This window comes from Musa acuminata, chromosome BXJ3-6 (assembly GCF_036884655.1).
Source record: "Musa acuminata AAA Group cultivar baxijiao chromosome BXJ3-6, Cavendish_Baxijiao_AAA, whole genome shotgun sequence".
In the NCBI taxonomy this organism is placed as follows: Eukaryota; Viridiplantae; Streptophyta; class Magnoliopsida; order Zingiberales; family Musaceae; genus Musa; species Musa acuminata.
Genome location: NC_088354.1, coordinates 9651062 through 9674360, shown reverse-complemented (window position 1 = coordinate 9674360; position 23299 = coordinate 9651062). Strand labels below are relative to the sequence as shown.

Genomic DNA, 23299 nt, shown 5'->3' with positions numbered 1-23299 from the left:
CCAAAGATTCTCTAAGGTACATGTATAATTATTAAGTTCTTTGACATTGGACCATAGCATCAACTTCAGCATGCATTCTGCTGTTGAAAAATGTCATGTCAACAAAGGGGAGTCAAATAACATGAAGAGCAAACTAGTTTTACAAGCAAATTTTACCACATTGAACAAAAGCAGCAACATATCGACTGTATAAACATAGACGGTTAATCCATTTATCAACGAGGGAAGAAACTTATAAGGTGTAATGCTTGTTACCCACTACCCTAATTGCATTGTTCTTCTTCCTCGGCGTCAGGCAGTTGCCCATTTCAGGCTTGAAAGAAAGACCATAACCATACGGATGTGAAAGCCATCTTTATCCGCATCACGAACACCAGACACAACATGGCAACTGGTGCAACAGCAACCTTGGCATTCCTACTAATTGGCCATATTGGTGCCACATACTAATTGGCCAAACCGCTACCAAAAACAGCATGGACAATTGCATTCCTACATGGGGAGAAGGTACGTCAGTGATTCCTAACCAGAAACATCATCCTGGCCTCCAAGACCTTTCAGCCCAGCGGCTGCATTCGTGTCGGCATCAGCATCAAATAAGGCTTTCTTTGAACCAGACTTGACAACCTCACCAATGACTGGTGGCAGCTTCCTCTTAGGAGAAAGTCTCTTGGCTTCTTCGCTTGTATAAATATATATCTTCCTCACCATGCTGCAGAACTCGCTGCAAAAACATGTGCATAAATCCAAATCACTTTGGTGGCAGATGTTCATACACCTCACCAAAAAATATTCAGGAGCGGATTCAGGACATGATTTCTAGTAATTTATAATAGATAGTTAAAGGGGAATTTTTCGGAGACTTACAGCCAAGGGTCATCACCAACCAACATCATGTCATCCTCATTGTCTGTGTAGACAACCACCCACTTTTTGACTGCACCAGAGAGCTCTCCTTGAATACTAAACATGTTTTCCAGCTTGTAAAGAAGATCATCATATCCACATAATCTTGTCAAGTCCACTGCCCTTCCAACTGCCATACCTTGCATGTGAACCTGCATAATAAGAAGGGCTTCAGTCATACTTCAATCTTAGCAAGCACATCCTTCACTGCAGAAATTTTTTTTTTCTGCCAGCATCTCTGGCAAAACAATTTTCCAATATTCAAATAATGAGTTTCTCCTGACCAGAGAAGTAAACTTTCAATATTAAGATGCAAAATTGTCATGATCAACGGAAGGCAAATCAAAATGAAACATCAATCCATAACCTTGGTGCAGCTCCTCGGTTGCCTGCTTTGTGTCTCCCAAGATGACCTTAAGCATAACTTCTCCGGCTCACTGTTGTCTGCAGGTGCATCAGACCTCTCAATGTTTGATGGCCGTGACTGTAGGTCTGAATCCACTTCCAAAGACATTGCAGGTTGGTCCACCCCAACCCCTGAAATTGTCGGGACTGGTGACATTTCTCCCATTCCAGAACTCTCAATCAGCTGAATCCCAAATAGCCTGCAGCCTTTGCTAGTTTCCTGTTTTCTATCACATGGTTCTCTATTGATGCTTGCCGAGAAGGTGTCACTTTGAGTTTCAGTCATGATTGGCCAGCATAGGCGGCTGTTGATAGCAGTAGATGGAGCATGGCTGTTGATAGCAGTAGATGGAGCATTGCTTGCATTGAATCCAATGGAACCAGACTGTGATGCTGATGAGAATATACATGCTGGTTTATATGATGAATATGGCTCTTCACCTCTTTGTGGCCCGGAAAAAGAGAACATTTGGGCAGTCTCGACTTGGGATTTCCAAGAACCTACATAAACAACTACAGCAGTGTGACGGCAGCTAGGAAAAATTATCTGAAGAGCGGAATTAAAAGAAGTAGCTGACCATCATTACAGGACAAAAATGTGTATCATGTACAGATTACTTCATCTATTGATTCATCGAATACAAAAATCTTCATCGATCAGTGCTAATGACAAGAATAGTGTGGCGTTCTTTTTGTTGTCATTTATGAACAATTAAGTGTGTTATATGAAACACTCTGATGCTCCCTTATCTTTCAGAATATCTTAGTCCTTAAGCAGTTGATACCAGATTTGATGCAAAAGCTGAAAAAAAAATTTTTTGCAAGTTTATCTCACAGCATCTGAGTACTTGTATGAAGACTGATTGCTTCTCAAAGCATACAGATGGAAGTTAATTCTCGGAATGTTCTACACAATTAGTTCAACTGCTTATTAAACAACTGACAGGTCATTAGTTTACTCAAAGGTCAACAGGTCAAATAGCATCACCAAAAACAATTGAAGGTACTCAAATTCAGAAAGAAAAAAAGGATAAAATAAAACCAAAAATTGAAACCTGATTCACAGGTAAAGAAGGGAACTGGAAGCAGTTACAGATAGCTAAATTCATACCAGGCGTAGGAGAAGGTCCTGGTGTTCCAACAGGTGAAGCAGGTAATCGTGCACGCTTGATTCGCTGGACTGGTTGGGCGGACGGAGGAGCAGCTGCGATCAGTGGCTCCAACTCCCAAGGTGAAACACTGTCTGGACGCAGCGTAGATGATGGTTCATCCCATTGGACCTAATCATAAAATTCAAACCCCTTACTTGGCAGACAGACAATTCAGTAATTACTATTTAAGAAAAAACATAGTACAATCTAAAAAGTAAAAGGTTTCATATCATTACATGGATGGGGGATAAAAAACTTCCAGAAACTTCTAAGTGGCATCATGCTTCTATGCCCCATAGCAGGAAATCTTACCTTCAAGGATCTCCACTCTGAATCTGCCCATTGAGATGATACCTTGTCTATGGCACCAACAATAGTACCGCTAAATCTGCAACAACATAGAATGATAACTAGCTCATCACTGTCACTAGCAAGTCTGATTATTTAGCTTAGAAAGACATCAAAAGTACCTCCTTTCAGGAGTATCATCACCCTCAAATCTCATCTTAAACCTCATCCCTACAGAAAATTTGTGACTCTTGGCTTCAATATACTTGTTGAGACTTATGATGAACTCAGATCGACTTGCTCTGCAGTATTCACATTTCATTATAAGTCAATTTCTGATTTTGTGCTCGCAAGAAAATGAATTTAAATTGACATCTAAGGCAAATCTATTAAGTTCAGATAAGCTGGCAAAAGAAGACATAATAACTAGCTAAAAGATGTGGACCAAATGACAAAATGCAAATTGTTCATTACAAGTTAAAAAAGGAACTAAATGAACATTAATGTTAAAAAAAGACTTTATCACTGCATTGGAAAGCTGGACCACCAAGTTCCTCAAAACATTTTAATCTGCCAAAACATATACCTCAAAGCAAGTGTAGCGTGCGAGGATGGCCAAAGAGATTTAAGAGCATAAATGCCATAAATGAAGGGGGATAAAAATGTAACCTTGGTTTGTAAAAAACAGAAAAAAGAGTCCCAGTAGTGATAGCATGGGATGCTGTAGCAAGAACTCCAAGATGCATACTATGACTGGAAATGACAGATGATGGCATGTTATTGAGTTGCCTCATGAGCCTCCTGACACCAACTCGCAGCTCACCATTTTCCCCTCTGACACGAACATATATAGATAGAAATTTCTAAGTTAAAACAAATTGTATTTCTTGCCAAATAAATGTCAAGCTTCTCAATTGCTCAATGAAACTAATGATTTCCTCACCTTAAAAATATAAAAGCATCACCAGCCACCAATCGCTTTGAGCTGACAAATACACTCCAACCTGTTGTAAGCAGGTGGCGCCTAGGTTGACCTGGAAGAAAAGAAAATGAAAAAGCATTATTATCTTAATTCCATAGTTTAAGCACTACGTGATCGCTACTTCAATTGTAAATGATGACAATATTTGGCAAGTATCATAAAGGATTGCAATTTTCCAACTCTGGAGCTTAATGAGAAAAACACTTTTGGCACCTCACGGCTTTCTTGAAAATTGTCATGCCTTGCAGAAGTGAAAACTACACATTGACCCATATCAGTTACAAATTATAAAAAGCACGCATTATCAGAGAGTCTTTCCTGCAAAATACATGTGTCTGTTGCAAATTATATTCACTTTCTGACTCGGAAAACTTTTTTTAAAACAGTATGGGGTCATCCACAACAGAAGATATCTAACATTCTTGTCTAGCTGTTAAAGAAATTCTCTGGCCCACGTGAAATCAACTCCTAGTCCCTAAGTGGGAAACCAAATATTTGGGAAAGCTCGAAAGGTGCAATAACAGCATTGAGTAACAGAAATATGAAGTATATTTTATATGATTAACAATTTGAAAAATAAAATATAAACCTCGAAAAATGTGGCGGAACCGCCACTCATTTCGATGAAGATCTTTGGCAACTAGTTCTTGGCAAGGTGGATCCTGTGTCATGTCCTACACAAGGATGAAAGAATTTAGCAAGAAAGTTGAAATATCCAAAAAAATAAGAACTAATCAAATTCATTTGTGGGACAGTTAAGAATCATAGCCTGCTCAGATTGATGAATGAGCATATAAGTAACACGTAATATCAACTAACCAATGGAGGAAGACATTCATCTGCATGTCTCCTCAGAACTGAAAAACCTCCATGAGTGCTTGTGTCCGAGGCAGTTAAAGTCTTACAGAAGGAGTAGACTTTGCACCTTTCAGGCTCAGAAAAAGGAGGATCCGGACTAGTGACCTCACCTTGCTAATTTATAGATAGCAAGAAAAGAAATGATAGTATAAAAAACAAAGAAATAATCCAAAGTATAGTGACATCAGTATCAAAAGACTAATCATTTGAAAGAAAAAAAACTATCAGGATACATAATCTTGTTTGTAGAATCATTAGAATCAGAAAACCAACTTTGTGGTAAACAGATGAAGGAAAAGCATTAACAGGAATACACAATAGCTTATGACAGACCACAAAAAGAAACTGAAGCTTCGATGGTCACTTCAAAAACATCTTTCTCTGTAGAAGGAGAGCACCTCAAAACATGCATCACACATTTCCTGAATAACTTGATATCACAGACAACTATATAAACTCAATTAAAAAAAACTCACATTTGGTTCAGGTAACAGTATAATGTGTGCATAAACTTCGTCTGTATCTGGTTCTGCCTGCATCATGACATTACACGAATGAAAATAGCATTATTCCCTTTTATTACAGGGACATACATCAAAAAGAATGTTACAGGTAGAAAATAAACATGAACTTTATAGCACTTACTCGAAGTTCAACATTTACCACCCTGCACAGGATCTTTGGTGGTAGATTGAACACAGGCACATGCTGGTCAAGTCCCTGATTTGTTGATGCCTCCAGCTATAACATTGAAAAAAGAAAACTAAGGCAGAGACGATTATGTATCTAATGTTGTTTTATCATTAAAGCCCTTCCACAATCAGGATAATGGAAACAAGATGGAACTGGTGATCAACTACACTTTCCTAAAAGGCTGCATCACTGGTAGCAACTAATGCAAAACTCTCAAACCAAGTAAACAGAATACAATCAAAAGCTTCTTGCACCTGTTCCATGTGACCTTGGGGAAAGTAATACACACGTTCATTTTCACGAGGTAAGGTAACCAAGGGTCCAGCACAAGCATGCCATAGTTCCTTGTACAAGACATCACCAGAAGTCCCTGGGAAAGAAGATATAACATATAAGTCGTTACAGCAGCCCCAAGAACCAAGCAAATTGAAAACAAACCCTCAATAGAAAGACGACCAAGAAGAATCTTGCCGTATATGAGAAAACAAGTTTGAAGGACTAGCAGTTTAGAAGAGATTATTGTTTTATGAATCTGCAACATACGATTGGACAAGCCAGAATCTAAGGCTATTAAGGACATTGAACATCTTGAAGAAACAATACTGAGGAGGAAAAACCCCCAAAAAACAATAAGCAAAGTAACATTAAAAATAGATGCGAAGCCCATCAAAGTAACATAATAAAGAATAAAAAGTGAACCAAACGAAATACCACATTCAGCGCACATCAAATTAGCAGAATCTAATGTGAAAACTAAACAGGATAAAAATAGAAAGAGTATGGTTGTGAGGAAAGGGCAAACATAGATTAGAAATCTTTTTAATCTTTGGACTTAATTTGTTTCGAGGAGCAATATCCAGAAATGCAGATTTCCTCAACCAAGGTACAAAAAGTATTACAAAAGCCAAGCAACTAAAACTAGAAGAGTAAAGAAAGAACCATTTAAAACACCATATTTCAAGCATAAAAATGAACACAGTAGCTCTCTATAGTAGAGATGCAATCACTGAAAGAAACCACTACTCAATTATATATATATGTTAACAAAAATAAACACTAAATGAAACCTGATGAGATATTCACATTTGCCACCGCCATATGGGAACAGCTGAAGCTTCACTCCAACAGCTAAGCAAGCAAAGGATTGAAATTGGGACAAAATCACAACAAAACAGATACTCTGCTTCAGGTTTCGTTACCCCATGACCACAAGGTATATGACAAACGGAGGTGGATCGGATCTCTTCTTCTTCCGGACCTTCAAGACAGAATAAATACTCATTAAAGCCTGCTGATCACAACATTAACTCCAACTCCAAACTACAGCACACCTACAAATCCCTACAAAACCCACCTAACTCTAGACTAATTCCAGGTCGGTGCAACACCTAATATAGAATATGAAGCCTATTTCTGATCCCGGCTTTGACGCTTTTACTCCAGTGGAAAAGGAGACAATCCCTCGCAGCCCTCACTCTTCAACTCCTGAGAAACAGATAGAATACAATCTTTAACGGCCGTAAGGAACAATAAAGGTGGCCATCTTGCCCTCTTGAAAACGCCTTCGGTGCGAATTCCTCTTGTAAACCACAGATCTGAAGCGAAGAACACGAACAACTCCGGAATTTATGGACTTGGAAACCTCGCTTTAATGTCCAACTTCATTATTTGTTCTGAACATCAAATCCCACCAAAGATTCGTACTGACCTTCAAGATTCACGCGATCCTACAGAAAGAAAAAGAATAAGCAAGTCGACTGAAACCAGAACAAATCCGGCTACCAAGAAAATCGAATACCAATCTGAAGAGAGGCGCAGATCAAATAAATCAAAGGAATCTACCTACAACAGTCGATCTTTAGCACTCGAGCCGAAGTTCCTACCTGAAAACCGCTAAACCCCGAAAAGTAATCCCAATTCCGCGACAATCTTTCAGAGAAGACCCACAAAAACCAAGAATCCAAAATTCCTACGGAAACCGATCCCTTTCCGCCCCGTTCACCCCACGAACCAGCGGCACTCCGGTCCACGACCCACCGAGGACGCGAGATTCCGACCGATCTGATCCCTAAACTGCTCAAGATCGGAAGAACGAGAAGAAGAAGAAGAAGAAGACGAAGAAGAAGCGGCAGAAATGTGTGGCTTTGAGGAAGAAAGATAGGATTTCTCTATATTATTTCTTCATGTGTGTTGTGTGCGTGCTGCCTCTGCGAGACCCTACACGGACTCCCCGGCAGCGATGTCTCCTGCCCTAAAGGTCGCTCGTACAAGTCTCACCGCATGATGTACCAAACGACTTTTACTCTCGAGTGCCACGAGACCCGCTTCTCCAATCCCAGCCGTCCGCTTCGTGCGAGGATAATTAAGTTCGCTTAGCTGGCCTCGTCAGTACCCAATTGTACGAAACGCTTTGCAAACCACTGGTAGGCTATTACTGATCTACCCCGAGACTTCGAACCGGACGGTTCAGGCCTCGCCAATGAATTTGATCGATCTGATGTCGAGCGGATAAACGAGGATTTCCGCGAGGCGAATCCGACCGTCGATGCCGATACATCTGGCGGCTGGAACCGCGACACGTCGACGAGGTAGGGGGTGGGGAAACCGTGGCGTGTGGGATAGTCTATGCTCGGGTGCGCGTTTACGCGTTTATCCCGTGAGGGATGAAGCATCTCGTGTACGGTCCCAGACAGGGTTGAGGGCGTTCGTGGTTGGGACCCCGGGAAGCAGCGGCCACGAGGCGTGACGTCGGGTGGGGTCCAGCTGCTGGCGAGCCACCGGACACAGATCTCCGCGTGTCTGCGGTCCGCGTTGGCCCATCGTACGACCATTTATGTGAGGTGGATTAGTTGCGTCAATATCCAATTTGTGGCTGCCATCGAAGGATTTTAATTATTTTATATATTATTTATTATTTGCTTCTTCTAAAAAGTTATATATATATATATATATATATATATATATATATATATATCAACAAAGGTGGAAACTTGGTTGGGTATAAGAACTGGATGGGCATTAACAATGAATAATGCTACAGCAATAAGCCTCATGCAATCAGGGTTGGTCACTGGGCTGGGAAGAAGAAGACAACGGAAAGAGAGGAAGCAACTCCGGCGCCTCGGCGTTACGCGGCCGCGGCGAGGGGTGCAAGTAAAACCTCCTCTCCTTGATAGCCTTCTCCTCCTCCTCGTTCGGATCCACCTGCACCTTGTTGCCTCCCTCCTCGCGTATGTGAAGCCTGGCGAAGCTGGTCGAAGGAGACGCCACCACGGGGCTCATGGCAGGGGAGATGGCGGCGGGGCTGGCCGGGAGGGAGAGCGGCCGAGGCCGGAGGGCGGTGAACCTGCGCCGAGGGACTCCCCGCCGCTGCTCGTGCTGCCGCTTGAGCCCCGGCGTCTTCAGCTTGTGGGAAGAGGAGGAGGAGGAGGAGGGGGCGGGGTGGTGCTTGTGGGCGTCGTCGATCTGGGGGCCGGCCGTCAGCCGCTGCACGAGCTCTTTGAAGGTGGCCGCGTCGGTTCGCACGAAGGTGGTGGCCGGAGCGGGGCTTCGCGGCGCTGCCTTCTCCATGCACGTAAGTCTTCTCAGTCACTGCGGCATGAAAGCATGAAGAAAGAGCACAAAGCTAACATAGAACTCAAAAAGAATTAATCGAGCAAAAACGGCGTGGAAATAAACATTATTTTAGATTCCAAAACATTAAATATTATTTCTAACTTCATATGATTATACATATCGATAGCATATAATACAAATCAACTCCAAGAAATATACCACCGCACATAACCAAACCTATCGATAGCATATAACCAAACCTACTCGTAGAACAGATTAAATGAGAAGGAACAAAAGAAGAAGAATTCCTCCTCACAGTGAACACATAGCTTCAGAGGTGTTCTTTGTAGAAAGGGCAAAAAGGTAACGACCGTTCTCCAACACCTCTTCCTCATTTGATGGGCTTTTCGTGTACGACTCGCCACCGAGCATCCCTCGTCACAACCAGAAGCAGCAGGCGTTGGATGAGAGAGAGGGAGAGAGAGAGAGAGAGTGTTGAGTTTGTGCAATTCGTGTATCATCTCATATTTAATCTGATATTTGAAGTGAGTAAAAGCATATACATAATCTAAACACGAAGAACAGCAAAAACATCACAAGAATCTCTCTCTATATATACATATACATATATATATGTATATATATTCTTTTATTTTCTCTCTATATATGTTCCATCAAGTGGTAGCCAAAAAGAACAACTCCTCACCAGGTTATCTTCTTTGCGCAGTAGAAGACCTACTTCAAGCTGGAACTCGTCCATCGAGCTCTGCCAACCCGAGCCATAAACAAATCGAGATCAATTCGGCTTCCAAGAGGCCAAGCAAGAAGCGAAACGAAGAACCGGGCGAGGAGGAGGAGGAGGAGGAGGAGGAGAGAAAGGAAGAAAGAGGAGAAGGCTATGGGCGTGAGGGCTTCATTTGCAGGGGAGGTGGACAAAGGAGCAGAGGGAGCTCCACAAGATTACGTTGGAAGCGTGAGGGGTTTCTTTGCGTTCAAGTGTCCATTTCAGATATTTTTAGCTAAACGGAACGGGTCAGCAAAGACACAGCCGAGCTGAGGAGGAATGCCAATAGACTAGAGAGGTTTGGCACCACACCAACCTCCTCCCGTGGCATGACAGAATAGAAACTCCAGCCATGGCGTGCGAGGCCGTTTCTAATAATACCAGCGGAGGCCGGTTGGGACAAAGCATTTAGCGGACGGTAATGCTTTGTGTGCACACAATGCCTGCATCAGGAAATCCTTCAGGAGGTTTTCACAAGAAGACGACGCACAAACCGCTGTTTCGGCGTATCCTTTCGACATAGCCTCTCAACCTGCAGACCGAAAAGCCAGCCGTCATGAATTAATTGCTCCCTCGCCATCAGCTGCAATACAAAACTACGAATCCAGTAAATTAGATGATGACAATTTCGATTCGTATCACACACAGTACGTGTAAGCAACTGCATAAACAAAGGGGATTAATTCTAAACTTTTGTGCAGATTACGACTTGTAAGGAAAGTTCAACAAAATGCAGATCAATTCTACTACCAAGCAAAAGCTCTCGAAGAAAATTACTAAATATCAAATGTTTTCCGAAGGCCACAAAATTCTGTAGAGAATAAATAAAGAGGATCCAAAACCGATTCGATCCGAACTAAGATTCACCAATGGTTCCTTCAACTTTGAAGAATCGAATTAATTTTAATTTAAGAGAGAGAGAGAGAGAGAGAGAGAGAGAGATATATATATATATATATATATATATATATATATATATATATATATATATATATATATATATATATATATCGGTACCATTGAATTAACTATCACAAGCTCTTAGTCAATTATTCAAACAAACCTAAACATCCAATTTTACAGATAACATGAACTCAATTTTATAAATTTTATCATGTCAATCATATTTCAATTTGATTCAATTAAATTTAACTAATTCATTTAATATATATATATATATATATAATTACTTAAAATTATAAATCAATTAACTAAATCAAATGAATCTATTTTAAATTGATTCAATTAAGTAGATCAGAATCGATTCCGGTTCGAATTACATTCCTTTAATCACATTCCTTTAATCGAATCAAACCGGAAAAAACAATTGAACCAGATGGTATATACACAGGTAACAGATAGCTGCTCGGACTTATATATTGCACATCACAAATGAATGTAAAAGAACTCAAAACTTCAGGAGCTTGTCACAAGTTGAGCACCGCTCGTCGTTGGAAGGCAAAATGAACATTTACTGATAGTTCCTTGAAACCAAAGATCATTGCACTTCCAGCCAGCATCTAAAGCTTCTCAAAACTTTTAGCAGGAAGAGGCTAAAAAAGATTTTTTTTTAAAAAAAAAGGTAATGATAACCTGACACCGAACAAAGACTCGTGGATCATAACTATCAATCAATACTTCTTATCGAACTGTCTGTCTGCCTGAAGACCTACCGGAGTATCTCTTCTCTTCCTTCCTCTTCAACTTTTTGTTACTGGGCTCATCACTACGATCATTGTCGTCGCACTTTTCCTGGTGAAGATTTCTCTTTCTACTGCTTCTATCATGTTTCTTTTCTCGCCTGCTTCTGCTATGTGGTAAACGAGCATCAGCATCCTCTAGATCAGAACCTTCACTTCTGGCTTTCCAATCAAGATCATGAGAAGAAACTCTCAAATGGTGATCGTTCGGTTTTCCAAATTTACCACTATGACCATCGATCTCATAGTCATAGGACTTATGCTTTGATCGTCGACCATATTCTCTACTTTCAGTGAGGCAACCACTGTGCTGTGAGGTGATTCTGCGAGAAGGGTCTACATCGGAACCAAGATCATCAGAACAACTTCTTCCGTTGTAGCGTTCTTCATCAATGCTAAGCCTGTGACTGGACTTGTCACTTGAGAGGCTATTGGAATGGCCATCGCTAAGTTCTCTGTCATCATCAGTGTAGTCTGAAAATTGTGCATACTTCTGTTGTTCCTGAAATCTTGATTTGTACCTTTTTGATTTCATGTGCTCATTGACATAGGGCTTTACTCTTTTTTGCCCCAATGAGTCTTCCCTGTGTTTCCTCTTATATTCCCGGTCATCATAATAGTTTAACTTATCATATTCTTCAGATCGTTCATGCTTTTCCAGAGAAGCGGGCTTCTCTTTGCTCCTACTTGATTGCTCCCTCCTGTTTTTGGCAGGAGAATCATTATCGAGTTCATCCAGCTCACTGTCAGACCTTCTAGAGAAGTACCTACTGCATCAAAACAAAAATATCGATTAGAGGTTAAATCACGAACTTGCAAAGATGGCAAGCATGGATAAGGGATCATATTTAACAGCAATATTCCAAATTATTAACCAGTGTGTATTTGTATACAGTCTTCTATTTAACATTAATAGAAGCGGCTTAATTGGGAAAGGACATGCATCTCTTTATATGCATGAATCTGGTTTATGAGTGGATAATGATAAGCAGAATATGAGCATACTTCTAATCTCTGATTTTACCTTAAGCATGAACAACTGCTAACCAAGGATCTGATTACAAATACTGACAGCTGATGCTATCCCACTTCTACCTAATAAACTCATCATGTTCCTCTCACTTCACACCAGTCACAAGTGAAACAGGATATTCATTCAATATGAAAGCACCTAATAGGTTCTATAAGCCATAATTCACTTGACAAAAGAAACCTTATATTACAACTTTGAAGAGAGAAGAGTTGCATGATGAATTTACAACTGGAAATCTGAAATGTTGATCAAGTAGGAAATTTCAGCAAGCAAGCCTACCTGATGTTTCTTTAGACCCCAACACAATTTATGGGATTGCACAAACTCTACATGAATTTAGAGTCATAAAATTACTGGATTCCTAAAAAAAACTTAAAACAGATGTGCTTCTCATCTTGGAACTCTCAATTTACATTTCAAGGGTGCAGCACAACACATTCAATCCTTTTCCTCGGCTTCAAATTTGTTGCCAGAAACAATGTCCCAAAAACTAAAGGATGTAGAATACTAGAAACAAACATATATGACCAGACAAATTAAAACTAAGTTAAAGTCACAACATGAACCTGATTCCATGAGAAGATGGGCCGATTTTGAGGTCCAACTTAACCCGCCACAAGTTTTCTAAGATACGGTAAAGGATACAAGTATACAACCCATAACCCATGTGTATTCATGACCCCACCACCACCCCCCAAACCAGAAAAAATAAATATATATATATAAGTATAGCATGTACCAGTTCAGTCATGACCATATCTTGGATATAATATCTATTAACCAAGTTCATAGTAAAGGTATGTGCAGCAATAGAGAGATACCAAAGGACTTCAAGTGAATATTCTCTTTGAAGCCAAAACAAGAACAATAGAACATACCATTTGTCTATTGGTGTTCTCTTCCTATCTGAACACCTTGGCCTATCAAATTCTTTCAAATCCACCTGCTTGTGATGCTCATACTCATTTGAAGGACCAAATAAAGCAATCATCTTTCTGATCCAGTACTTAGGCGGAGGGTTGTCCCAATCAGCCCACTCATAATCTCCTCCAGGGTTGCGGAAGCAGTGAATGAAATTGCAAGCAGACCCATGAGAACAAGTCTGATAAAAAGAATGTAGAGTATGAATATGATGAGTCAACTTCCTACCTCAACTGCTAATGGTCATAAGCTAGAACTTAGAGAAAGAAGAAATACAATATAGAAGTGGAAAAGCATTTCTTTTTTCTGCATACACCAAAGGAAAAGGGATAACATAGAACCATACTTTTAACTTCGATTTCATGTATTCGCCACATATAGCAACCTTCCACTTTGTCACACCAACGAACTCACATGTTATCTGATTCAGATAAGTAATACTTTAGAACCATGAGAAGTGGAAAACAGGAAGAACTAGTAAATGGCAGGAGAGTTATTTCAACTTTCAACACTGGCCTACAAGCAAAAAATATGCTGTCACACAGGACATCATGGAAAAAAAAAAACATGCACAAAACTTGAGATCTCAAGAAGAAGATGAAGATCCACAAGTGCTTCAATAAAGAAAGATGAAAAACAAGTGACAGTCCAGGTACCTGTTTTCCAGCGAAAAAACGACCGTTAATGTTGTTATAAGCAAGAACAGCCGAGTCCAGGAACATGTAGTGTACATATACATTTCCACGTAGATGGTAAGAACCATTCTTGCACACCTGAAAAAAAAAATCAGAATTTACATCCCAGATGGCCAACATAAGCAATTAAGCATAACAGGCATGTTGGTAAAAAGATTACAAACCATCAAATTTCTATCTGGGGATAAGTTAATTTTGTGGCTACCATAACCTTGTTGATAAAAATGAAGTGACTTTTGAACATGCAGAGCAAAACTTATGATTGAATCAACAGAGAACTGAATTCTAAGAGTAAAATTAGATTGTATTAACTCTTAAGCAATATTGAAGTTATTTTAAGGAACAGGCACATAAGATGGAACAGTTTCCAATATAGACAATGGGGTTACCAATGAGGAAAACAAAACCCACAAACCAATATTTAGAGAAGTTTCCTTAAAGGCCAACCAAGTTTGTGAGTAAAATTAATGATGAGATAGAACAATAGAGAATACTTGTTACTTTGCAAATTCCCCTTGATGATAATGTTGCTTAACTAGGAAATTATTAGTTATGATTATGCAGTAGCACAGTAAAACCGTTCAAAAACTTTATCACAATTCAAAATATTGCATCTAGACAACAGGAACCATAAATGACACTTGGCTTTTAGGACCACCTCTGTTTCTGATCACTAAATAAGAATGCAAAGGTCCAGACACGAATGCAATGGCCACAAAGTGCAGAATGATTTGGCAACACAAGAATTGCAGATACGCAAAGCCAAAGCATTGGAGCTTAAATTATGTTATAAGAGAATGAGCAGTAAGAATGAAGTTAGGAACAGATAGCAACCAAGGCTCATAAAGCAAGCACGACTAATTAAACATTCCAAAAAGCTACAAATCCAGAAAAACAAATCATTGAATATCAATCTCCAATTGATAACCAGAAATATTTGAAGTTAAATTTTTAACTGCTGCCAGAAGACTGATAAATGATAGAAATAACAGCTCGTCTGCTATGTCACAAAAAAAAGGTGGTAAAACAGTCAAATCACCTTGGAGCACAACAATGAATGAGATATAAAGATGATTCTGTGGAATCTTATTAGGTTTTCTCATAGCAAACTAATAGGAAGTAACAACAAAACTAAGCACATGATTTATATTGGTTGCCTAGATCAGGTAAGGCAAGAACTGTCTGGATAATTTTCAGTAGCTAAAATCTTTAATAATTTCCAATCCACAGAAAACACAAATTATTCCACAACTACGGACTACCTATAAGATGTGAAAGAACAAAAATTTTTGGCTGAGGTGTTTTGATAATCAAGCAACCTTGAAGTTTACAAGTTCACCGAACTTCAGGAACTCTGTATGCACATCTTCATAAAATTCTTCATAACAACGTTCAACCTCTTCATCTGTATACTGATAAATGCATGGGTTAAGAAGAGTAAGTTGCGCTTACAAGACAATCAAGTAAACGTTGATGTTATCCTGTAACTACTTTCCAAGAAACAAAATGCACCTAAAATACAATAGAAAAATTTACTGGAAAAACCAAACACGAGTACGAAAATATACCAAGCTCATAAAATACTTGATTCTGGTTAAATTTATGGCATCAACTAATTAATCCAAACACAATTTTTGATTCACATGACAGTTCTTTATCTTTGAATTCTACAAAATTCATTAATTGAATACATAAGTTATACAGAAGGAACACTTGAAAAAAATTAATTATCTTTCTCTGTTGCTACAACGACAAACTCCATATTCCAGCTCAAACATGGGACTGATAGAAACCTAGAACCTTTACATCTTTCTAGTTTGGTTTAGCAGATAAGACCACAACAAAACTTAAGCTCCATAAATACTTGGAGGATCAGCCAATAACTATACAGGTGAATACCAATGAGATACAAGAGATAAACATAAGAATATGTTCCACTCTAAAGAGAAGCCAACAGGAGAAATTGACTTTTTGCTCCAGTAGTAAATAAAGAATGGAATCTGGATATCTTAAAAAAATATAACTAGCTTAAACAACAAAATCGTTGTGTCACACAAAAGAGACCAACACATGCTAGGCCTAGCCCATGACTGCAAATTCCAAGTTCAATACATGATTAATTCCTACACATGCATATTACAAACTTCCTAACGTAGTTTTTATAAGGAAAATTTTAAAAGCCAACTGGTACAGTAAGGATATAACATCTTTATGTCAAGAAAATTACTAAATATTTTATGTAACTTATGACCTGCATTGGGTTTCTGATACTACATAAGTATAATCTGACATGTTTTTCAGGATTCCAACAAGTAACTCATTTTACTTCTTTTATGATTCTGACATTACCTATGTCTACATTTCCTTGCACATTTTATCACTGCAGTTTCTCAATCCACAGTCAACAATTCAAGTGTCCTCGCAACAATTGACAGTTACGAATGCATACCAACTCAGTTAAGAATCAGACAATATGTTGAATTTAAAATCATGGATAAACGGAAAACTTACATTATAGTTACAAGATATATTATCACCTGCCAAGGAAATTCAAAATAACTTCCAACCGCAGAATAGCATCAACAGATCATAAATAGATGACCAGATATATACTAGAGGTCAAGGAACTGCTTAAATAATCAGAGACATAAAACAATGTGCATTGTTTAAGTACTCATCTCAAATCAACAAAAACATTATAAGACATTAAAAGGAAAGAAGATGCATTATTGGCACTTCATCTTCTAAAATACATGATTGCTACTTGGTTGACAAAATATTAAACATGCTTAAACAAAAATAGCTCTGATTCAACGACATAGGATACAGAAGAATAATCAAACTTTCCAGCCTCAACCAAGAGAGAAACCTTGAGTCTCCATTCGAGCTCCTTGAGATAAAATCTGATGCTATAGTTGTTAAGAACATGGAATCGGTGTTGTAGATCTTATAGAGAAAGGGCTTACAATATTTCACCGGCAAGAAACCATTGTGTAGATCCATATCCAAGACAATATCAGTAAGTGTAATGAGAATAATTAGTTAAAAAATAAAAAAAGAAGCCCATTGCACAAGGCTCCTGCCAAGAGGATCAGGTTACATCATTTTTTAATAGCTGATTTGGATACTTAAATTTAGTTTTTAAATTGACATTACTATTTTCAAATGCGTGCCAGTCTTACTAAGACTTTCTCTAAGATATTTTTATAGCATATCAAGCAGTAACCTTTCTGTGTTTCTATTAAAACAAAACCGACAAACATGCTGTCAGTAATCATGACTCCTACTGACAAGTTTACCAGGACAAGAAGAAGCCGTAACAAATTCTAAGCTATCTTCTGCATAGAACTCTCAATATAGAGATGTTTTGCTCTCAACATAAACCACAAAATGATGCAAAGGTTACGGGGGGTTGGAAAATGATGTTCTATTCATTAAATTTATGAGGTTGCAAAATGTATAAGTGTCAGTAGTTAATTTCATAAACAGAAGAGCTACAATAAGAGCATATTTTCATTGAAGAATGTCTCCAGCAGCTTAATTTGTCACATACTTCTCCAGCAGCTTAATCCAGAAATAGCTTCCATATAGTATGTGTATAATGTTTCTTGCAGTCTTCTCAGCCTTCTGGCTTCAATCACTTTCCTAGGTTAGAATTGTGACATCATCCAAGGACAAGGCAGACCTCTACAAAGCATGAAAGTACAATAGCTAGACCATCTAATTAAAGTAGGTGCCAATCTTCCAAAGCTTTCCCGATGCATAAACAACTCATAATGATAACTTATGTTTACAAATATATGCAACAAGTGCATGAAAGACTAAAAAAACAATAATTTGCAGCAGAATAAAAAAGGCAATAGTCAGGATACCACATTATCCATGAGAGAGTATCATCTTACAAACCTCAAGCCCCTCATCCTGCTCCGAAACAAGGCCTGGACCATTATACATATTTTTGATGAGCAATGTGCAAGATTTATCAGGATGAAAATGAACTCTACTACAGCGTGGCCCAAAACGACAAGCTCCTGTCTTGAGGTGAAATGGGCAATGAGCTTTATCCTAAGAAGGAACAGAAAAAAGGTTAATTAACAATTACTGCAAAATATGAATATGTTTCATATGAAAATCAGAAATCATCTTAAAATTAGCATAGACATAAGATATCATAATAAAGTAAAGGTCAAAGTTTTTAGTAAGACATACTTGCTCTGTTCCAAAATTTGGAACTTCTTGGGCAACCCTTTCCAGCACTTCTTGTGCAGAAATTGATGGACCGTTCATGTATGAAGCAAAAGCTACAGACTGTGGAGGTAGCGGATTGGAAGTTGGTCTGTTATCATCCTGTATGTTAATGAAGCTTTCAGATCATATCCAGGCACATATACCACATGAGTTCAGTAAACAAATTCTTTCTCCAAACAACCAAAAAGAATGGAGTTAAGAACTACACCTCTTCAGATTGCTGTTTATTAGCATTTTTCTTTGCAACTCTCACCCTTTTCTTTTTTACTATGATCTCATTCCCCTGCCAGATGATTTCAGCAGGACCTTCTTCAATATAATCCCATTCATCATCTCCATCCACCTCATTTACATGAGCATCATGCTGATTCTATTACAATTCACAATGAAGAACAAAATAAGACAGTTGGAAGGGAACATGAAAGGTTGACACTTGAAGTACAAAGTACATCCAAAAAACATATTTGTAAAATCCAATTGTCAATTACCTCAAAATGCATGGGGTTTATCACACGTTGATCCAGTTCATGGTCAGTTTGCTATTAAAAAATTAACTGATACATTGGTCATCAATCAATCCACAAGGTCACATGGCTTAGTAGTTTGTAAAGTGACACATTAACGTAGGACTGAGAAATATTTGATTACCACATCCTGACTCTCTCTCGGTCTCTCCTGTTTATGAAAGGTCAAGAGACATCCAATAAACTTTGGTATTAATCCATCATCTAACATAGGGACTGGCAATTGCTTCAACTTGTCATATTACTTGGAACAATATAACAAAGGGACTGGTGATTGTTTCAACTCAGTACAATTCAGATTAGCATAGGCAAACAAAATAGGGCCCAACCCCAACTATCTTTGAACAGCCAACCAGGTACCGAAACCTTTTCTCAAGCTACAAAGTCCAAATAATGATCCATTAACCTATCAAAGCCTACAAGTTAATAACAAACCACACACTTAATAAACGACTTTGGACCCACCATTAGCTTTCCTTGGAATAGCAAAATTATAGTTCATTGCAGTGAACGCCATTAACAACAAATATAAACACAGCAATCGAAGGCTCAAATAGCACGTTCTCATATGAATTGATTCATGGAAAATCCCCTTCTGTTCACATAGACAATCTGATATAAATCCTAACTTGAACCAACAAGGGGATCGTGCCAGTTTTGTTCGGTACGTTTAAAAGATCGAACAAAAGAGATTTACCAGAAACATGGTGCCAATTTTAGGTTAATTAGTCGATGCAACAAGCTCAACTAAGCAGTGAGAACACCAACTAGAATTTTTCTTAAATTAACAGCACCTTTTTCTAAGATGATTTTGAGGGAGAGAGGGAATACACGAAATCCAGAACTACTATCAAATTAGAGATGGCAGGATGAATACCTTCTCTTGAGATTTCTCCATGAGCTCCTTCCGCCGCTGCTCCTCCTCTTCCTCAGCCGCCTTCCTCGCCGCGGCCGCCTCGAACCACAACCTCTCCCGCTCCTCGAACAGCTTCCGCTCCCTCTCCGCGATCTCGACCTCCTCCTGCTCCCTCAGTCGGATCTTACGCTGCTCCTCCGGGTCATTGGACCGCGCCTCGTCCTCCTCCCTCTCCCGAATCGCGGCCTCCCTTCTCGTCTGCTTCCGCTTCAGTTTCTTCAGAGCCTTCCGCTTCTCCTTCCTCGACGTGCATCCAACATCCGCGGTGGCACCAGCTTCCGCCACCGGCTCCGGCGACACCGCGCCGGAACTCGGGTCCGCCATCGGAGGAGGATCGCCCGCGAAGGAATCGGTTGGTTGGGGTTCGCTCATCGCCTTCAAATCGAGGGTTCAACCGTCGCCGAGACCAGAAAAGGTGGCGGAAAAGCTAGCTACGGAACATAGTTAGGGTTCTCTCGCGTCCAAGCGACCGATGGAACGAACCAGTCGAAGGCGTTATAGACTTGCATAGACGCTGCGTTACCTTCGAGAAATAGCACGGTCACCCTTTTATTTAAGCGGGTTTACATATTTATCTTTTTTAAAATTACTTAATAATCCTCTATATATATATATATATATATATAATCATCTTTTCGGACCATCTCAACCTCTATATATATATATATATAAAATGACGATGTGACACGTCATGACAGTATCCCCCTAAGCGACACACTGCCCGAGGCTCGCCATACACTGCAGCACCTCGGCCTCCCACGCAGCCCCAGTGGCAATGCCAAACGCCACCAAAAGTACAGTCCTGCTCTGCAGACAGCTACGTCAGGTAACATCAAACCTCTTCTATAAATACCCTTGAGTCCTAAGCAAAAAGGGGAGGACACACTCAACACACGAAGGTTTCTCCTCCTCCTAAACCCCCTCAACATCTTTCGCTAATTTGATCGTCGGAGGGGTCGGGTCGAGCACCCCGACCCGACCTTTGTGCAGGTGCGAAGCCTTCGGAGATCCTCGCCTTCGGAGATTCAGCTTGCTCGAGGAGCGCCCCCACGGAGGTCTCCGTCTTCCAGACCCAAACCAAGCCGCGACGGCCCCGAGGCCACAGCTAAAAAGTTACTTACCGTAACAGAATGGCGCTAGAAGGAGGGCCCGGAATGACGATACGTTAGTCTTCTCCTTGGTTGCTCCACTGCAGCCGACCTGCACCAGCAGCAGCGACTTCTGGGGCTGGCCTCGGCTCCTCGGCCTAATGCGCAGCCAAGACGCTGCAGCCAAACACACTGCCTCGGCCCCTCGGCCCCGTGCGCAGCAACACGCTGCAGCCAACACATTGCCTCGGCCCCATGCGCAGCAAGCACTACGCTGCCTCGGCCCCGTGCGCAGCACCACACTGCAGCCAACACGCTGCCTCGGCCCCTCGGCCCCGTGCGCAGCAACACGTTGCAGCCAACACGCTGCCTCGACCCCTCGGCCTCATGCGCAGCCAACACGCTACAGCCAACACGTTGCCTCGGCCCCATACGTAGCCAACACACTGCCTCGGCCCCATGCGCAGCAAGCAGCCCGCCTCAGCTGCTCGACTCACAGCGCGACTTGCTGCCTCGGCCCCATCGCGGTCTGTCCGCCCACACCGAGCACTTCGGTCACACACTGCCAAGATCTACCTCGGCGCGACCCGTCCGCTTGTGTCGTGATCCTCGGTCGCATGGTGCCCGAGACCACGCCTGCGCGTCCTGCCCGCGCCAAACTCCTCGGCCCCATGCGCGGCCACCCCGCGTCAGCTCTTCAGCTGACAGCGTGGCCTACTGCCTCGACCCCGGCGCGGTCTGTCCGCCTACATCGAGCACGCGCGCGGCTCGGCCCCACGCGTCTCGACCACTCGGGCCCACGCGCGCGGCCAACCCGCGCGCCTCGGCCCCTCGGTCCCACACGCGTCGGCCCCGCTCGCACGACCAGCCCGCGCGTCTCGGCTCCTCGGCCACACGCGCGGCTCGGCCCCACGCGTCTCGACCAATCGGACCCACGCGCGCGGCCAACCCGCGTGCCTCGGCCCCTCGGTCCCATGCGCGACCAGCCCGCCCGCATCGGCCCCACGCGCGCGGCTCGGCCCCACGCGTCTCTACCACTCGGCCCCACGCGCGCGGCCAACCCGCGCGCCTCGGCCCCTCGGTCCCATGCGCGGCCAGCCCGCCCGCATCGGCCCCACGCGCGCGACAAGCCCGCGCGTCCCGGCTCCTTGGCCACGCGCACGGCTCGACCACAAGCGCCTCGACCCCTTGGTCCCACGCGCGCGGCCAACCCGCCCGCGTCGGCCCCACGCGCGCGACCAGCCCGCGCGTCTCGGATCCTCGGCCACGCGCACGGCTCGACCACAAGCGCCTCGACCCCTCGGTCCCAGCGCGCGGCCAACCCGCACACGTCGGCCCCACGCGCGCAACCAGCCCGCGCGTCTCGGCTCCTCGGCCACGCGTGCGGCTCGACCCCAAGCGCCTCGACCCTTCGACCCCATGCGCGGCAGCCCGCCTCAGCCGCTCGGCTACGGCGCTGCCTGCTGCCTCGGCCCCATGCACGGCCGCCCGCCTCAGGTGCTCGGCTGACGGCGCAACATGCTACCTCGGCCTAATGCGCAGCCAACACTCCACCTCGGCCCCTCGGCGCCGCGCGCAGCAAGCAGCGCGCTGCCTCGGCTCCTCGGCCCCATGCGCAGCAAGCAGCCCGCTGCCTCGGCCCCTCGCCTCATGCGCAGCCAGCACGTTGCCTCGGCCCCTCGGCATCATACGCGGCCAACACGCTGCAGCCAACACGCTGCCTCGGCCCCATGCGCGGCCGCCCGCCTCAGGCGCTCGGCTGACGGGGCAACCTGCTACCTCGGCCTAATGTGCAGCCAACACGCCGCCTCGGCCCCGCGCGCAGCAAGCAGCGCATTGCCTCGGCCCCGGCGCGGTCTGTCCGCCTACATCGAGCACCTCGGTCGATCACTACCGAGGTCTACCTCGGCGCGGCCTGTCCGCCTCCGACGTGTTCCTCGGTCGCATGGTACCCGAGACCACGTCCTCGCGTCCTGCTAGCCTGGTCGTGCTACTCGGCCGCATGGCCCTCGCGACCACGCCTGTGCGGTCTGCTCGCCTGCGTCGTGCTCCTCGGCAGCATGATGACCGAGACCAAACCTGCGCGGCCTGCGTCGTGCTCCTCGCATCCATCATCCCCGAGACACACCTGCGCGACCAGACCGCCTGCGTCGTGCTCCTTGGCTCCATGTTCCCGAGACAGACCAGCGCCGCCAGTACACCTGCGTCATGCCCCTCGGCTCCATAAACCCCGAGACACGCCTGTGCGGCCAGCCTGCCCGCGCCAAACTCCTCGGCCCCATGCGCGGCCACCCCGCGTCAGCTCTTCGGCTGACAGCGTGGCCTACTGCCTCGGCCCCAGCGCGGTCTGTCCGCCTACATCGAGCACCTCGGCCAATCACTGCCGAAGTCTACCTCGGCGCGGTATGCTCGCCTGCGTCGTGCTCCTCGGTCGCGTGATGCCCGAGACCACACTTGCGCGGCCTGCTCGCCTACGTCGTGCTCCTTGGCCCCATGTTCCCGAGACAGACCAGCGCCCGCTCGGCCGCAGCCTGCTTGCGTCGAGCTCCTCG

The 23299-nt window shown here is 43.1% G+C and overlaps 3 protein-coding genes across 8 annotated transcripts; all 3 read right to left on the bottom strand.

Moving 5' to 3' along the window:
* Nucleotides 1-98: 98 nt before the first annotated feature.
* Nucleotides 99-7522, bottom strand: LOC103987665 (auxin response factor 7). Of its 5 annotated transcripts, none has more exons than XM_065155520.1 (16): nt 7167-7522; nt 6638-7010; nt 6367-6541; nt 5538-5653; nt 5236-5331; nt 5067-5123; nt 4552-4704; nt 4322-4406; nt 3694-3784; nt 3420-3584; nt 2933-3052; nt 2775-2850; nt 2423-2591; nt 1274-1824; nt 868-1058; nt 99-724 (listed from the first exon to the last, which is right to left on the bottom strand). In XM_065155520.1, exons 4-16 carry the CDS (start codon nt 5544-5546, stop codon nt 523-525), a joined length of 1965 nt encoding a protein of 654 aa, XP_065011592.1. In that variant the 5' UTR covers nt 5547-5653; nt 6367-6541; nt 6638-7010; nt 7167-7522; the 3' UTR covers nt 99-522. The 5 variants fall into 5 exon arrangements, with proteins under 5 accessions (XP_065011592.1, XP_065011590.1, XP_065011589.1 ...); XM_065155518.1 differs by having other exon boundaries at nt 6351-6541; nt 7126-7521; XM_065155517.1 differs by having other exon boundaries at nt 6351-6541; nt 7167-7521.
* A 755-nt stretch (nt 7523-8277) lies between these two features.
* On the bottom strand, nt 8278-9682 carry LOC135640294 (VQ motif-containing protein 31-like). The gene is made up of 2 exons (XM_065154598.1): nt 9545-9682; nt 8278-8874 (listed from the first exon to the last, which is right to left on the bottom strand). Exon 2 carries the CDS (start codon nt 8851-8853, stop codon nt 8341-8343), a length of 513 nt encoding a protein of 170 aa, XP_065010670.1. The 5' UTR covers nt 8854-8874; nt 9545-9682; the 3' UTR covers nt 8278-8340.
* Nucleotides 9683-10966: 1284 nt separating this feature from the next.
* LOC103988377 (zinc finger CCCH domain-containing protein 5) lies at nt 10967-20183 on the bottom strand. Of its 2 annotated transcripts, none has more exons than XM_009406914.3 (9): nt 19621-20183; nt 18428-18589; nt 18181-18318; nt 17878-18036; nt 15291-15383; nt 13933-14049; nt 13623-13697; nt 13234-13457; nt 10967-12092 (listed from the first exon to the last, which is right to left on the bottom strand). In XM_009406914.3, exons 1-9 carry the CDS (start codon nt 20029-20031, stop codon nt 11264-11266), a joined length of 2208 nt encoding a protein of 735 aa, XP_009405189.2. In that variant the 5' UTR covers nt 20032-20183; the 3' UTR covers nt 10967-11263. The 2 variants fall into 2 exon arrangements, with proteins under 2 accessions (XP_009405189.2, XP_018683354.2); XM_018827809.2 differs by having other exon boundaries at nt 10967-12089.
* Between the last annotated feature and the right edge of the window lie 3116 nt (nt 20184-23299).

What these genes read in the sequence shown, in the direction of transcription:
- LOC103987665 (XM_065155518.1), bottom strand. Translation starts at nt 6,381, where the DNA reads ATGGCGGTGGCAAATGTGAATATCTCATCAG. An exon ending in TCTGTTTTTTACAAACCAAG is followed by an intron (nt 3,053 to 3,419) that starts GTTACATTTTTA and finishes TGAATACTGCAG; the next exon opens with AGCAAGTCGATCTGAGTTCA. An exon ending in CAGAGTGGAGATCCTTGAAG is followed by an intron (nt 2,592 to 2,774) that starts GTAAGATTTCCT and finishes TTTTATGATTAG; the next exon opens with GTCCAATGGGATGAACCATC.
- LOC135640294 (XM_065154598.1), bottom strand. Translation starts at nt 8,853, where the DNA reads ATGGAGAAGGCAGCGCCGCGAAGCCCCGCTCCGGCCACCACCTTCGTG.
- LOC103988377 (XM_009406914.3), bottom strand. Translation starts at nt 20,031, where the DNA reads ATGAGCGAACCCCAACCAACCGATTCCTTCGCGGGCGATCCTCCTCCG. An exon ending in CAAATTTTGGAACAGAGCAA is followed by an intron (nt 18,037 to 18,180) that starts GTATGTCTTACT and finishes GTTCCTTCTTAG; the next exon opens with GATAAAGCTCATTGCCCATT. An exon ending in GTTTTTTCGCTGGAAAACAG is followed by an intron (nt 13,698 to 13,932) that starts GTACCTGGACTG and finishes TATCTGAATCAG; the next exon opens with ATAACATGTGAGTTCGTTGG.